This window comes from Clinocottus analis, unplaced genomic scaffold (genome assembly GCF_023055335.1).
Source record: "Clinocottus analis isolate CAN_PGR_092001 unplaced genomic scaffold, fCliAna1.0.p SCAF_1, whole genome shotgun sequence".
NCBI lineage: Eukaryota > Metazoa > Chordata > Actinopteri > Perciformes > Cottidae > Clinocottus > Clinocottus analis.
In genome coordinates this window covers 14,269,663-14,286,972 of record NW_027175820.1, presented here as the reverse complement: position 1 = coordinate 14,286,972, position 17,310 = coordinate 14,269,663, and the positions used below count along the sequence as shown (strand labels likewise).

Below are 17,310 nucleotides of genomic sequence, written 5' to 3'. Positions count from 1 at the left end.
CTGCAGTCAATGAGACACAGCCTGCCTTAAAGGCCTGTTGGAGATAACGCGCTCAAAACAGTCTGCAAAGGCCTGAATCCCCGCCCCCGCTGCTTCACATAGTGTTGTTTGCTTGTTTATATTCAAAGTTTATTATTATAAAAAATACCTTGCTTTTGCTATTTTCAGGTCAATCCAGTTTCTTTTGTATAGCCCAAAATCACAAATTACAAATCAGCCTCGGAGGTTTTTATGTACACATTCGATATCCCTGTCTCAGGACCTCACATCGGATCAGAAAAAAATCCCCCCCCCAAAATAGAAAAACCCCTTTCACGGGGAAAAAAAGGAAGAAACCTTCGGGAAAGCAACAGAGGAGGATCCCTCTCCCCGGACGGACAGAAGCGATCGACGTCATGTGTACAGAATGAACAACGTAACAGAGTTACAGCACATTCAATAAATATGACAGAAATTATTCATATAATGAGTCCACGATCCAGATAACCACAGGCGATCTCTGATGAAATCACAGGGTGAGTTGCCCTCGTGAACACAGATCACTTTTGAAAACACAGACTACATATAACCACAAACTATAATGGCTTTCTAGGTTAAAGTGTGGAAATTACACACACAAAACAATCCATTCATTATTCTTATTAACCCTTTAAGCGGCTTGCTCAATAGTGAATCGCTATCTATTCCAATGGACTGAGATTTAACTTTTCTTTCTTTTTGTTTGTCCCTCCTCATTAGGGTGATGACGTCCTGACAGTCATCAAAATGAAAGCACAGTGGCCAGCCTGGCAACCACCGAATGTGTAAGTAATTTATCCTGATCATCAAATTATCAACACACATCTGCTTCTGATTGTGCTGCTGATTCTGCAGGTTTAATCAAACATTTTATGCAAATTGAAATTCCTGTACTTTTTACAATGCTGCAATGTTTCCACACACCCAATAGTTTTCAATATATTTTATTTTAATTACAGTATCAATTAGTCTTCCTCTGTTCTTGGTTTTATTAAAGCGTTCATAGGCGTCTTCTGTGTATCAATGTGTTGTCCATGATATTAAAGACCATAGAGAACTGAAGACCCACTATATCCTACTTCAGATAATTAAACATCTGGTGTTGTTTTTTTACAGACAGTGAGTTCCGATGGGAGATTACTTATATAAATATATTATTAGTAAATATCATGATTAAATGCATTAATTAATCATGTTTTTTACTGTTGTGAAATGCATCTATTTTCAAACTGTAGGGGCTTACAGTACAAGATGCAACAAATGAATATAAGCCAGTGCTCCATATACATTTTCCAAACAATATTTTTTGCACAAAAATATAGAGAACCAACTCAAACATATTTCCCAATCACAACTGATCTTCACGTCTACAACCATTTTCTTAAATTGCAAAATCATTCACTGTTAATCAAATGATTCATGTTGCTATCTTTTCCGGGCTTTGAGACAAAGCAAGCAAACTTAAACACATCAAATCACGCATAACTTTTTAATAAATACAGATTGGACAGGACAAAATCAAAGGGAATTCACTTTCTGTTAATAAATTATTGCCCAACTTTCACTTATACTCTTTAGCAAAGTGGATGTGAGAGGGTTAAATGAAAAAAAAGATTACATTGGACACGAGGGTATTTATATCAGGAGTGATTGGGGTATAGAACTGAGCAGGCAAGTCATAATTCATGCTTTTATTTGGTTCTGTCTTTTAAGTCAGGAGTGTTATGTTTCTCTTTCATCGCATTTCTGAAGTAGAAACAGGATTACCTTTAAGTAGTTTAACAGAAGTTGTTGATAAACAGTTGACCTTCAACAAACAGCGTTACTAGTTTCAATGTTCCTCAAGTTAGTACTTGTCTCACCCCAGCTGTGAATTTGTAATATACTGCACTTTAATCACTCTTGAGCAACTCCGTAGCGTCTGGGTTGTGGCGGTTCTTTTATCTAAAAGTAACAATATTGTTAACGTGTTTTGAATTTGAGTGTTGTAGCAAATCAGTCACTTATCTGGAGCCGGATGCACTCATTAAAATGTAGGGCGCAGAACATGTTCAGCATGCTTCTTGGTAGATATGTCCACTGTGATGGATTGTCCATAGCAGTTTTCAAGTCATACGCCAAGCATCGGGCGTGAGGGGACAGGTCCTTTCTTCACTGCCCCTCAGTCTAGAACTCTCACGCCCAATCCCTCAGACCCTCCATCACACAACTTTCAAAACTGCACTTAAAACTCATCTATTTAAATTTGCATTTAAACTGTGATGCTAGTTATATATGTTTTTATGATCAAGCTGCCTTGTTTAGAATTTAATTTTGTTTATTTCTTCTGGTTTTACCATGTACCATGTGCCTTTGAGTATATTTACCTATCCAAACCAAACCACATTATCAAAATTAATCAATTTATATGATAATGTAGGCCCCAGGTTAGGTGGAACACATATTATGGTAAGTTGGTATCCAAAGTTGGACCCACAGCTTGCTGATCAGTAAAAAGTTCAAAGATGCCCTAAAACCGCCAGCCACAACATGCTTACAGTGTGCATTTACTCCTAACTTTATCAGATTTATGTGGAGATTATTTAATCTCTTATTCATGAGAAAAACAAGAAGTGTGCTGGCTCAAAAGAACTTCAGTGGCAAAGGCCTACGCAGTGTTGTCTCCTCAACCACAGAGCCTCAGTGAGGGCCTTGGGTTTAGTCTCCAAAATAAAGACCACAGTAATAGAAGCAATGATATCCACTAATTAGCTTTCTCTATGCTGTACAGGTAACCAATTCATTGCTTCACACAGTGATTATGTACAGCAGATACATTATTATTATTGTGTGTATTATTATTGTTGTTATTATTGTGGACATATATTATTATTATTGTGTACATCAGATCCATTATGTTGGTTTGGAGCAAGAAAAAGGAAGAATGTTTTGCATCGATAACTACGTGAAAGGGTCCCACGATAGAAGTAGGCGAAAGAAAGTCTTCGATTTACTCAGCCAACTGAAAAAAGCATACCATGTTAAGTCTCAAGAGTCCGCAGCGAGTTCATTAGCTTTTTGTATAATGTGCTGCAGAGTTGTGTGTGTGTGTGTTTCAGTTACAGTTATTCAATTAAGTAAATATACACGTCTGTATGTTATTATTACATAATATATCATTATGTTAATAATCATCAATTCAAACGTTCAACAGTCCTTGCTTTGACAAGAGAGACAGGAAGAGAAAGACACAGTGAGAGAAAGGAAAACCACACAGAATAAGGAAGTGGTTAAATAATGCTTTGTTTAAGACTGGGGTTTAATTACATTACTTTAGATTAGTTCAGTGCCTCTTCTTAAACCAAGCTCTCAATTTCATTTGGTTATAAGGAGCAAAATGATTGCCGGAACAAAGAGCATAGCAGCAAAGATGTAGAAGGAGACTAGAGGTAGGGTGACGAGAAAGGAATAGAGCCGAAGTGAGAGCCAATATCACACTGCAGTGGCTCTCCTGAGACTCAATACATATTAAAAAAAGTTGTGAACGGTCAAAACAATATTTCCCACAAAATAAGGTGTACTAGAAAGATTATTGTAACAAAAAGGAGATGACATAATGGCTTGGCCATACATTCCAGGGTTAGAAAATACATTAAGCCCAATAGAATTGACAGACACATTAATATAGGTCAGTCAACCCATGCAAATGACTCAGTCGGTAGTGTTTGTACTCTGTGATTATAAAATAGGTCAGGCAACCATTAAATGTCACAATCATCATCACATACTCCTTAACACATAGGGGCCTGAGTCAGTTGTTTGTGTTGCCTATCCTCAAACAAACTCATCATAGCACTGTTGACTGGTAGGCTTATTATTCTCCTTCAAAGATACACATTAACATCCACATGGACCAACAAAGAGAAGTAGATCGCAAAGGAGCCATAGTGCTCTTCCACAAACCTCAAGTGGAACAATAATTGTCCTGTAAAATCCAATATAGCTGAGATGCAAGTTACATAATAATGATACTAATGTTTTTCAGAATAGAAAGTGGCCGTGTAGCACAATAGTAAAAGATTCTATACACCAAATCTGAAAATTGTATTATATATCACAAATTACTGTACAAATAATTTTCACAAGTTTGTTGGCCAATTGGAGCATCCCTATAAGTCAGGGCAGTGTGGTTGCACTGCCTGTGCTCGTGTCACGCTGTGCTCATTTGGACAGATAGCATGGTATGTTCTGATGGCCGTCTCAAGTGTTCTGTACTAGTACATGTCTTTTAAGTGCCACTTCTTTTTTTAAAGTCACGCTTACTTAAGCCACCAATTTGAGTTTACCAAACTAGTGTTTTCAACATTCTCTAGTAATCTTACATTGAAATAGACATCTTACATTGAAATAGACATCTTACATTGAAATAGTAGGCTACAAGGGAAAACAAGATTCTACATAACTGAAAGACTTCCTCAGGACAGTTTATTAGGTTAATATTTGTAGAAACCCAGAATTTAAACACAAGATTCGAGATGTTTTTACTGTTATATGCACAGATAACAGACAGTTATTCTCTACAATGAAAAGCTTATTTTGCTCGGTCCTCCTAACACAGAATTACAATAAACTTAAGGTAAAAAAAATTATAATAAGGCACAAAATATAAAAGATATAACAGTACAGTATTCCACAAACATATGATAATAGTATTGTTATGATGAATATGATAGAAATAATAATAATAATAATACACAGTATTGCTCATTGTATCTTTATCCACTATAGATTGCTACAATGTCCAAATATGGTCATGACATAAAGTCACAGCAGCTGTTCACAGTTCTGTGTGTGTGTGTGTGTGTGTGTGTGTGTGTGTGTGTGTGTGTGTGTGTGTGTGTGTGTGTGTGTGTGTGTGTGTGTGTGTGTGTGTGTGTGTGCGTGCATGTTTTGGGGATTGAGAGAGGGGGGGGTTATCAGCTGTCAATCATTGGTCAAGACCAATGGTCAGAGATGTGTCTTCTTTCCTGTCAGAGAGCATGTGTGGAATGGAGATATATGTGCTCTTGCAATGTGAGTCTTGAATATGTGAACTAGATTCAATATGTATCAGTCACTCTTTGTAGGCAGTGTAAGTATCTTTCTGTCTTCTCTCTCGCTCTAAAGGAGAGTCAAAGTCTCACACTGCTATGTGAGCTTGCAACGGTGCGAGTGACTGAGTTTTAACACCTTGAAATACATGGATTACGTCTGGCGCAAACAAATCTGTTTCAGGAATAACAAGAGTCGCATACTACCAGTATCATATAAAAAATTATGAACTTTTAGTATATTATATATGTAATAGTTTTGAAACAGGACCTCCGGTATTTGGACCAAGTTGCTAATGAAAAACGAGGTGTGCCAAACACTGTATAGACTACACTTGTGATTGGATGCAAGTACATATTCGGTCCACATTTAGTATCTTTTGCTGCTAAGTATATATTTATTTGATCTAGATATGTACGCATCTTTGATGTCATCTTCTTTCGAAAAAAGGTTCTACCGTCTCATTTTCAGGTTTTAGCCGATTGGTATAGATGTCAGCACATACCCAATCATAATGGACTCAAGGCCAAAAACCTTGTGCATACCAGACTGTTTATATTAAATAAATCTTTCCACTCGCTGAATATTACATTCAATTCTTTACAACCTCCTTCAGAGTCTGATTTTGAATTGTTAATATACTGGTTTTGTTGTTATTTACTGTTAACTTGATACACAGGCAGTAGATGTCATAACTTGGATCAGAAACTTTTCCTCCTACACTTTATTGGCCATTTGAGGTTAACCTGCTGGTGAATTAATTGGAAATGTCTGACTTTACAAGTTCACAACAGGCAACCAAATGGCTCATTATGCTTGCTTTCCTTCAGACTGGACATCTCATTTAAGGTGGAACAGCTGCAGTCTAGCCGCAGGTCTTTTGAAGGACACACCTTTGTGGACCAGTTAGGATACAGCTAACACAACTCTCTGTCCCTTTCTCATGCTTACGTACTGCTTTGAACCACACAGACCTCATGCTCAATCTCTTCCTCAGACGGGCCGCTCCCTCAGCTGAATTCTCAGTGGACCGGACTCGTCACCTCATGTCCTTCCTGACCATGTTGGGGCCCAGTCCAGACTGGAACGTGGGTATGTCGGCTGAGGACTTGTGTACTAAGGAGTGTGGTTGGGTACAGAAGGTCGTCCAGGACCTGATCCCCTGGGATGCGGGCACTGACAGTGGGGTGACGTATGAGGTCAGTGAGAACATTGAAACATTTTGATATTAATTAGAAATACCTTTTGTTTATTTCACCTCAGTAATGTTCTCCTAAATCCATATGTTCTCGTAAAAGACTGTTTCCTCTTTGTGTTATGAGTGCTTCTGTTATACACTGACTGATTCTATCTTTTATATTTCACATATTTTGTGAAATAGCCTTTTCAAATGTATTACATTTAAAATGTTCCAAGTGATAATTATTTTAGGTTAAAAATTAGGGTGAAAAGAAACTCTCAATCATTACTATCGTCATTATCATCTAACGCAAATATAATTCTTAACTCAGGTTACAATTCCACAGCAAAGTGCTATTCTTTTCACCTTTTAGCACCTGGGTCACCTTCCTCCTCACCAGCTGAGTCTTCCCTTCACACTTACGTTTTGACCTTGTCTTTATGCCAACCTTTTCCTCCTCAACTGCTCACATTCACAATCACTCCCTCTCTCGCCTCCTCACATACTGCCACTTTGCAATAATTCAAGTGTCATCACCCATTCAATTCTCCTTGAGCAGCCTTTAACTCCTTCCCCTCACACCCTCCCCTGATATACTGCATGCTCCAGTCAGCACTAACTTCTTAGGCTGTGCGAGTTTGACCGAACTCTATGACGACACATGCGAAACCTTTGGTGTGAAGTTCACCAATGAACCTACTGAATTGCATTCTCTTTTTTGTTTTGGTGGACCCAATTAATAATTTTGCACACACACACACACACGATCAAAAGCATAGTTAACAATGTACTGTAAGGGCAAGTCAAGCATATTCTTTGTAACTCTGACTACAATGACGAGCTTGACTTTGACCACTGTTATGAGACAGAAATGAAGTCAAAAGGTCTGTTCACACTGGTATTTCATTTTTACAGCAAACACTGGTTCAGCCTGCCATCTACCGTCTGATGCATACACTTTTGGACAACTCTATAATCCTTATGAACAGCAAAAAACATGTCACAGGAAATCACCTGTAAAACCTTTTGTAAACTGTAGAATTTGAATTGTATACAGCTGGGGTTTTCAAACAGTGATGTGTGTCTCCCACGCGAGGAAGAGATGTATCCATAAATCCACAAAAAGATTCATCAGGCTTTTAAGTTTTCTTCAGGATCAAAGTAATCCAGTTATGTAACACATGGAATAGAATATTCTGAATCTCAGGTATCCACTCTAATACTCTTTTTTTTTTCCAAATACACAATTTTCTTTGGAACACAAAGAGACTCAAATATTTAGACATTACGTGCAAATTAAACAAATATTACCATAGCTTTGGTCAAATGATAATGTATCTGATAATAACTGAACAAACAAATATCATGTTCATATTTTTTTCAAATATGAATGTAGAAAACCCTCTTTCCAAACAGTTTGCAGCAGAGGATAGTGGAACAAAGGCTATTCTTGTAGTGAGATGGGATTTTGGCTCGCTGTGACAACATTTTTAAAGGCACAGGCCTACAGCAGAGTAATGAGATCCATTATCTGTGCCATTACTTTTACTGTATCTTTTAATTAGTGACCTCTCATTACCCTTACCCCTATCTAGCTCTCTCCCACAAACATAAACAGAACTGCTGTTTTTTTTTCTTTCTGTTTGGTCTCAGTGGGAGTTGAAGGATGAGTTGGTCTTCTGTCACCAGACTGCCTCTGGCGGTAGTATTTTCTATCAACCCCATGCTAGCAGACCTTTGCTGTTGAGTCATTTAATAAGAGCATCTCCTGTATATGCGCTCCTCAACAGCTGCTTTCCAATGTGTCCTTTGTATGACTTGTGCTTTGTGTAACTTTTAGTGACTCTCACTGTAATGAATTAAAAAAAAAATCCTGACAGTGGGTTATTTTTTAAATCCCAAAGAGCCGTAGCTTTATATTTTTTCTCTTTTTCTGTTTTTGTGTGTGCTTGTTTTAGTCTCCCAACAAGCCCATTGTGCCCCAGGAAAAGATCCGTCCTCTGACCAGTCTGGATCATCCACAAAGCCCTTTCTATGACCCTGAAGGGGGCGCCATTATTCCAGTGGCGAGGGTGATGGTGGAACGCATTGCCAGAAAGGTTGGTCTAATGGTTCTCAAATGGCGGTACGTGAGATTTAAAAAAAAAAGATCTATTCAAAATGAGCATCGATTAAAAAAAAATCTTTTAAAATAGCTATTTAATAAATGAATAAATAAGTGTACGTTCATAAACTGAATTTTATGTATTCTATAGTAAATCAGACACTGATGGCACAGCGCTGTACATTACACATTTTTTACATATTTTTTTTCAAACAAAAATGCATTGCACTTGTCAGGGGGTATGTAATAGTGCTTAGAGGGGTACATCACTGAAAGAAGAACCACTAGTTTACCAGCCAGCAATCATAATACGATCATAATGCAAGCAATTGCATCATTGAAGCACACAGGTACAAATTTAGACCGTCATTCGGTGTTGCGACTGGTAACAATAATGAAATACTAACAAGACTTAAACACTGTTCAATATACATAGCTGCAGAGAGCAGTATAGCGACCCAGTCATTTGCCCTTTACCCCTTTTGTCTCACAGCAAGTAAAGAAAAAATTGCCCGTAGGTGTGAGTTTGACGTGAATGGTTGTCTGTCTCTATGTCTGCCCTGCGATGGACTGGCGACTTGTCCAGGGTGAACCCTGCCTTTGCCCCATGACAGGTGGGATCGACTGCAGCGCCTCGCGACCGTAAACAGGAGAAGCGGTTCGGATAATGAAATGTATTGGAGTGATGCTGCTTTATTTCTTCATTGTGAAGGGATCCTCCAGTACTCAGCTCTGCGCCTCCTCTTCACATATATTGCCTGCTTAGTTAACTTTTCACACTTTTGATTTTATGCTACACTGATAAATCAACCAAAAGAATATAACAGTAATAGAACTGGCATCTTTCATGATGTGTTCTGAAGTATAGATGTAAATTATTTAAAGCAGCAACATCAGACAGACAGGAGGAAAGAGACACTCTTCCATTGTCTATCTATATCACTGCTCAGCAGGTGTTCAGTGATGTCCATCAATACAGTAATTGATCAATGCTGGATGTATTTGTGGTGTGTAGGATGGGATTAGTGTTTCACAAGGTGAAAAGAAATCATTGGGACACCGGTCCACACGTTTGTCCAGTCTACATGTTTGTTTGCTTCTTTCCCAATTGACCAAAAATGAGATATGTATAAACACACAGAAATGTAGTTGTAGACAGTAGTAGGTACGGTGCAGGTGAGATTTCAAATGTTTTTTACAAATTACTAACTGAGTATTTTATGATAGTTGAGAGAGATATGAAATGGACAAGAAAACTGCCACCCTGATTGACCAGAGCAATGTCACTTATTCTTGAGCCAATAAAAATGACACCGAGCATTAAAGAAATATAGATAATTAAAACATATATGACTGGTTGTACAATTGATCGCTATGAGATATAGACTTTTTAAATTATAATGTGATGACTGAAACATTCCCTTGGTACTCTGGCTTCAAACCAGAGAGGGATAAACGGTTAGCAGTCCTTCAGTGGCATCTAGAGGCAGCTGTGGGGAGTTAATTCCATGATCCCAGTTGTCATCATTTACTTGCACACATAATACTTTGCCTGTGTGTGTGTGATACCATAATTAAAATAATTTCTAAACGTAAGCTAACCATCTCATCTACCAGCTGTGAATCTTTCTTATAGCTATTAGACAGAAAACCAGAACAGCAGAGGACCTACAGAGCGCTGGTGTCTGTCCCAACATCACTGTGTTTCTGTGTGTCCTAAGGGCGAACAGTGCAACATTGTGCCAGACAATGTGGATGACATTGTAGCAGATATTGCCCAGGAGGAGAAAGAGGAAGGTCTGGATCCTGCTCCCATTTTCTCTGCCTCTCACACACAAACGCTCACGCACACTCACACACGCATGATCAAAAGCTTACTGAACAATGTAAAAACTTGTATTCCCTTTGCCGTCTTACAGATGATACCCCTGAGACTTGTATTTACTCCAACTGGTCTCCGTGGTCTGCCTGCAGTTCGGCCACTTGTGAAAAGGGCAAGCGGATGAGACAGAGGATGCTTAAGGCCCAGTTGGACCTCAGTGTGCCCTGCCCCCACACCCAGGATTTTGAGCCTTGCATGGGGCCTGGATGCAGTGACGAGGGTGAGTATTTATCTCAAGAATGAGAATAACTGTGTTTATGGGATTAGCTGATGGGATTTATGGGGTTAACTTTTCTAACATTTCTAATCTTGATTTTTCCTAATTTTGATCTTTGACATTTTTATTGAAAAGTTATGACTGTTACTTCTGTTTATGTTGCTGAGACAATTTCAAAAATGCTATTGTAATAGACCTTCGATAATGCCCGAGATACCATTATGCTGCAGCAATGAAGTGAGAGCAAAAGGAGAGGCAAGGAGAGCACTTTTATATACCAGGCTTTTACATTTTATAACAAGTCATGTTAAATTGCATGAAAGCATTTAATATAGTTTGTAAAATATTGAAACACAAATAAATTGTCTGCTTTTTCATTTTCTCTCCCTACACTATTTTTTGCCGGAGTTGGGTGTTCATGTAGATCAGTCCATCTTCATCATAAATTGTTGAGATGTGAGTGCTGTAATGAGTCATTAGATTTGACAAAGGGTTGTCATCATTATGACAACACTTTGTGATGTTCATTTGTGAAGATTATCTCGCGGATCAAATCTTGCAAATATCATAAACTGGTGTTTACCAAAGAACCTATTTTCTGCCATAAGCGAATGGAAAAATAGGACTGGCTTTTTGTTGAGGGAACCAGAGTGATGCTTACCCACAATCTACAGGTGACATTTACAAGCGCTAATGGCAAGACAAGAGACATAATTAACACATATTAAACTACAAGTTCACTATATTGAGTTTCCTGTGCCTTGAAATAATTTTGTCATTTACCAAAATCCCAAAACCTCTGGTAAAGCTCATTGAGATCTTCCTCTTTGTCGTTTGACTCTTAGACGCTTCAACCTGCATGTTGTCTGAGTGGATCACCTGGTCTCCCTGTAGTTTGTCCTGTGGGATGGGCACACGTTCCCGGGAGCGTTATGTGAAGCAGTTCCCTGATGATGGCTCAGTCTGCAGCCAGCCCACAGAGGAGACAGACAGCTGTGTGGTCAACGAGGAGTGCTGTGAGTTTTTCCTTTTCCCCACCGAGTGGTTCAGTTCATACTATAGATCTAATGGAGCATTGTAGGTTTACTGTCCCTTGTCTTTCCCTATTGGCCTCAGCTCCCAGCAGTTGTCTGGTTACAGAGTGGGGTGAATGGGATGTCTGCAGTGCCACTTGTGGTTTGGGCATGAGGAGGAGAGAGCGCATGGTGAAGATGCCTCCTGCTGACGGCTCCATTTGTGGGGCAGAGGTGTTAGAAGTGGAAAAGTGCATGATGCCAGAATGTCGTGAGTATCAGCATATTAAGGACCACAACGTTTCTGACACTTTCTACACTTTTGCCTCTTTAAGCAACAAGGCACAAAGGGCAAGTAGCTGTATATTCATGTAAGGAGCACTGATGATATGGTCTTACATTTAGTATTCCTGTTGCACCTCTCTGAACTTGAATCATTCACGGCTTCACACATGTATGCGTTTGATGTTACTGTGACTCCTGTTGTGTACAGACACAATCCCCTGCATGTTGACTCCATGGTCTGACTGGAGCGACTGCAGTGTGACTTGTGGAAAGGGTGCAAGGACACGACAGCGCACGCTTAAGTCCCCCGTGGAGCTGGGAGAGTGCACAGAAGATTTAGAACAGGTGGAGAAGTGCATGCTACCAGAGTGTCGTAAGTATTTTTTATCGACACACTCACATACTCTACATGTAAAATTCATGATAATTTATGATAATTTAATCTTTGATATGCAACCTGGTTTCTTGATGTGGCTTCAGTCACTGCTGATATAGGTTACTTCACAGCACACAGTGCAGAGAAAGAAAGACAACTACCTCTTTACTGTGTTCCTATTCTATTTGTGGTATATATATATGTGTGTGTATATATAGATATATGTATATATATATATATACACACACTATATATATATATACACACTATATATATATATATATATATTAGAGCTGTGAAAAAATAACGTGTTATGATTCAATTACAGGATTAATTAGTTAATTTTTCTAACACATTGAACGCGTGCGCAGAATGAGCTTCCCATATAACTATTCAACTATTTCCACTCTAATGCAGCTAGACGTAGATGTCAGATGTACACTCTGCGGTAAGACGTTGACGTTTCACCAGCACAACCAGCCTTAACATCTCAAAGCTCAGCATGTTGGTCGGCGAGGGGCGTTCAAGTGGAATGCGTCAAACCAGCCTCACTGAACAACAAAGACCCCTCACTAAGTCTGCCTGTGACAAGCTGAGTAGCACAGTTGCAGAATGTATTGCAAAAAGCTGTCAACCAATTCATATTGTTGAGGATGAGGGTTTCACCAAAGTTTTGCGAGTGTCAACGGGGAACCTGAGCATCAAAGCACTGCAAAGACGCACAATCATGACAAAAATCCACGCGCTGTATAAAGCTGGAAAGAACAAAACGGAAAATGACTTGTCTGCTACGGATCATGTGGCGCTGTCAGGGGATCACTGGACTTTTGTGAGTAATGAGAATTACCTGGTGACCAGACGTCCTCTTTTTCCTGGACATGTCCTCTTTTTGAGACCTAAATATAAGATAACGAGGTTCACCTTACGGCCTACAGCTGCATTGTTTACAACAGCACCCCAGTATATAAATGACAATGTATATATCCGTCTTTTATCATAAATCTTGTTTTCACTAAAAAATTACCGAGAATATCGGTGGTTAATCATGATTAATCCACAGAAACCTGTGATTAATCTGATTCAACATTTTAATCATTTCACAGCCCTAATGCATACACAAAGTAACAGTTGAAATAAATGTGGATGTATTTATAATCCATAACAGTACAGTACACCAAACAATAAATCAAACCCTATCAATTAATCTTCTCATAAGTTACTCTACCACTCTCATCTCTGTTTTCACATCTTACTCAAAAAAACACATTGTTTTTGTTCAATTCTGTCTCCTCAGCCATCGACTGTGCCATGTCAGAGTGGACTGAGTGGTCCGAGTGCAATACGTCCTGTGGGAAGGGTCATACAATCCGTACACGCATAGTAAAGCTTGAGTCACAGTTTGGAGGAGACACCTGTCCTGAAACCATCCAGAGGAAGAAGTGTAAGATCAGGAAGTGTAACCGAGGACAAGCCAACGGTGACGAAAAGAAACGACGCAAGGAACAGCGTGAAAAGAGGAGGAGCAAACAGGGCAGAGCTGAAGTCGCCTCAGAGCATCCGGGTTGGTATTCCCCCTTACATTAACAACGACAATGTCACACAGATAATTAAAAATATGTTCAGAGAAGCAGTATTGGGATGACCACTCTATTTTCCTTTTCCATGCTTTCAATCTTCAGGGTGTAAAATGAGGCCATGGTCGAGTTGGACAGACTGTACCAAGCTGTGTGGTGGAGGTATTCAAGAACGACTCATGACAGTTAAGCAGAGGTTTAAGTCTGCCCAGCTATCCAGCTGTAAGGACAGGAAGGAGATCAGGGCTTGTAATGTGCAACCCTGCTAGGAAGGAGTAGGGCAACATGGGAGACGTCGAAAGGAGGCAGGAATGACTATAGGGCTGGGAACAGGACAGGGCATAGCACGCTGTCACACAATGATCCAATGCACTCTGTTCAGGGCTGAAACATCACATGCTTGAAGCTGTCTTACTTAAATCCAGAGCTCAGGTCGATTGTCACCAAGAGAAGATGAAATTAAAACTGGAAACTCAGTGGAAAACTCTGGATTTACACTCGGCTGATTGTTCTGTGCTTTTAAATTAGCTCTTTTGAAAGATTACTGTAAACTTGTTGTGGTATACTATATCTTGAAAAATATGATTATGAAATATAAATAGATTTAATAATAAGATAAAGAACTGTTATATTGAACTGTTATATTGTGGTTTCTTTAAGTAGTACAGTATATTCCAGACTTTAAAGCACAGGTGCCCAGCCATTCCAGTGTTTTATACGCTTTCAAATGTTCAGTGGTTTTTAGGACACAAATTTCCAGTTGGCTTTTTACCCAGCTATGTTGTTGTACATGTAGACACACCACAATTGAGAGCTATATGATTTTGAGCATTGTTAGAACATTTTGTCATTTGTTGCAGTGGAATTTTTTGATAAGAATGTGTCCCAAGATTCTTACCAAAGTCTTGTGTAGATGTTTTCTATATGTCTTATCCTCCTTGTCTTTATCTCTGTTCCTCTAACATATTAATATTTTGGAATAATATCACCTTTACAATAAAAGTAATTGTGCCAACTCGTCACCTGGATCTGATTTTTTTATTTAGGAGGAAGAAGGTGCAAGTATAGGCAGTCGAGGGTTTACACTTCTGCTGCCACTAGATGGCAATACCGAGCTTGAAGGCTTAGCTGTTGGTTAGGAAACTGTTCGTTCCTGAGTCTGCATGTTCTTCATGTCATGCTGCACCAACTGACTTATACCTTAACCCCCCTCCCCAATGCAGAAGTATTGCATCCAAGTATACAACATTAAAAGTAAAGTTGGTCTGCTTATAATGCAGATCATTCATAATAATACAAATCTATAATTTCAAAGCCAAAGAAACAAGAACATTATTTTATGGTAATGAGCTTCTTGGCCTAAATTGAGCGGCATCCAACGATCGGTTGTCACTTTACAGAGAGGACATCTTTCTTTGAAGGAAAAGTGAATTGGAGTGCACTGAATTGCATGTGCTGGCTGAGATCTTGAAATAATCTAACCCCCTGCACTCTGGTGTGAGGGAGCGGAGGGTGTCAGACTTCCCTCACTGTGGCGACACGGGTAAAAAAATGAAATAGACACATCACAATGATATTCCTGTTTCTACTTCACACGCTTTGGATACATAGAAGAGGAATTGTTATGGTCGTAATTGATCTGTTAAAACATACATTGTTGCAGAGACTGTGAAAAGAGGTGCAGGGGTTTCGATTTTTTTTTTTTTTAATGGCCGAAGGATGTGTGTTTGTTTATCTTTGTCTGCGATCTGCTTGGAAAACTCATATAGTTTTGGTAATGCAAGGCAGACTGGTTGTTATGTAGCCATTCTGAGCTCAGACTCGCACTGGAAACTCAAGTCAAAGATGCAGTTTTGCCAGTACACCTTCCATGTTTCTGAGATAATGAGTTTCTGTGGACACATTCATGAATAGTGATATCCTAGGGGAAGGCCACACTGCTGTCGTAACAAACTGAACTCTCAAACCTCTCCCTCACTTCGCCTGTTTCTTGCTGAACTTCAAAGGTTTCAATAACTGTGAGAAGAAATCCGGCCTATGATGCGATGATAGAGAGACTCCCTCATGAGTTGCAGCATCTTTTAGCGTCACTCACCCGACACGTTTTGATAGACTGCTTTTATTTTATGTTTGAAATCTTTGTGAGGAAAGATTCATGTACTCAAAAATGCCTCTGGCTCAACACAGCGTGGTAAAGCGGAGCGCAGCGGGTATATGCATAAAAGGTTTTTCGATATCTATAAAATGAATTCAGCATGGATCACAAAGTCTTTAATATATATGTATAATGTAATGTTCTCCATCTTGATCAAACCTTTACCTTTTAGTCACAAACACTGATCTGTTCATTGACAGACTTTTTTTTAACATGACAATGTTCTTATAGAGGCACAGTTCTTTGAGCTGAATATTAACATTAGTATTCTAAAATCATGACAATAGTAAAAGGCTGATATTTAGCAGGTGTAATGTTTACCATGGTTCTATCTATAGTGTGTAAAAAATTATAATTCCTGGCACAGATAAAAGGTCTTTTATCAAACTTATAGCACTTCAAGAAAGAAATGTGCGCCAGTTTACTCTGTTTGAAAATACATTTGTTACTGATAAACCTCTGTAGCCATTTTACTTTTTTGCAATATAATATGCAAAACGGTTTTCATTAATGTTTAATGTCCTGGAACTAAGAATTGTTATTGTGAACACAGGCCGAGCACCGGGCCCTGGTCGCTTCCAATTAGGTCTCCAGCTGCACTTACATCAAGACTAAAAAACCTGCAGTAAAGAAAAGATCCAAGTGGCAGTGGGTGGCTTAAAGAGGCAAAAGGATCACCTCAAAGAATGTGACATTAGCAACACTTAAAACAAATCATAAATACACAGGACATCCCAACACATCTAAAGAGGTTAAAACAACCAAAGGTATATACCTTAATATCCTCGCATGCAGCTTGACAACTAAGAACTAAATTAACAAACCGTGCAAAACAAAACCAAGCAGCAGAAAACAATGCAAAACCATAGCAAATAAAACAAAACCATGAATACAAGTAAATTAAATAACTCAAATTAAACAGCAGCGGCAGTGAGTGTCAACAGCCGTGCACCACGCTCTGCGAGGAAGCAGGAATCCTGCAGTTGGACCTACAATTAGAACACAACAAGGTGAACACTACAGCAAATATGCCTCAATTTAGGGATATTAAGTCCACACCTTACCAAAGCCTGGGAGTCAAAGAGAGAGAAGAAGGCACCTCATGGTGTGGCTCATGTACAGGCCCAGACTAATTGGAAACCAGGAAGTAGGAGGGGCTAAGGCTTACTCAGCCTGACAGTGGCTCAGGAGGGACATTTCGTGAGCCTGCTACATTCTGTTTTATTTAGCTTGGAAAAAGGTCATTAATATTTACATAGGGAAGCCATCTTTCATCAGGTTTCTGCAGCAGCCCAGAACGAACACTGGCCCTTTGAGTTTTTGCATTGCCTAAAGATGTGGATGGCTATATAGGGGCTAAATTACTAGATTAGATTAGATTATTATATTTTAAGGAGTTTATAGTGCTATACTACCCCACTAGAGAGTTGTGTTCA

The 17,310-nt window shown here is 39.1% G+C and overlaps 1 protein-coding gene across 1 annotated transcript in view; it reads left to right on the top strand.

Moving 5' to 3' along the window:
• spon1a (spondin 1a) overlaps nucleotides 1-14,732 on the top strand; it is a 51,941-nt gene extending 37,209 nt beyond the window's left edge. Inside the window, exons 7-16 of the mRNA XM_068583654.1 lie at nucleotides 739-803; nucleotides 6,086-6,287; nucleotides 8,227-8,367; nucleotides 10,094-10,169; nucleotides 10,292-10,474; nucleotides 11,317-11,487; nucleotides 11,588-11,755; nucleotides 11,978-12,142; nucleotides 13,440-13,706; nucleotides 13,825-14,732. Coding sequence (XP_068439755.1) covers nucleotides 739-803; nucleotides 6,086-6,287; nucleotides 8,227-8,367; nucleotides 10,094-10,169; nucleotides 10,292-10,474; nucleotides 11,317-11,487; nucleotides 11,588-11,755; nucleotides 11,978-12,142; nucleotides 13,440-13,706; nucleotides 13,825-13,988 — 1,602 coding nt within the window. The 3' untranslated portion in view covers nucleotides 13,989-14,732. The remainder of the gene's footprint in view (nucleotides 1-738; nucleotides 804-6,085; nucleotides 6,288-8,226; nucleotides 8,368-10,093; nucleotides 10,170-10,291; nucleotides 10,475-11,316; nucleotides 11,488-11,587; nucleotides 11,756-11,977; nucleotides 12,143-13,439; nucleotides 13,707-13,824) is intronic.
• The last annotated feature ends 2,578 nt before the right edge of the window (nucleotides 14,733-17,310 follow it).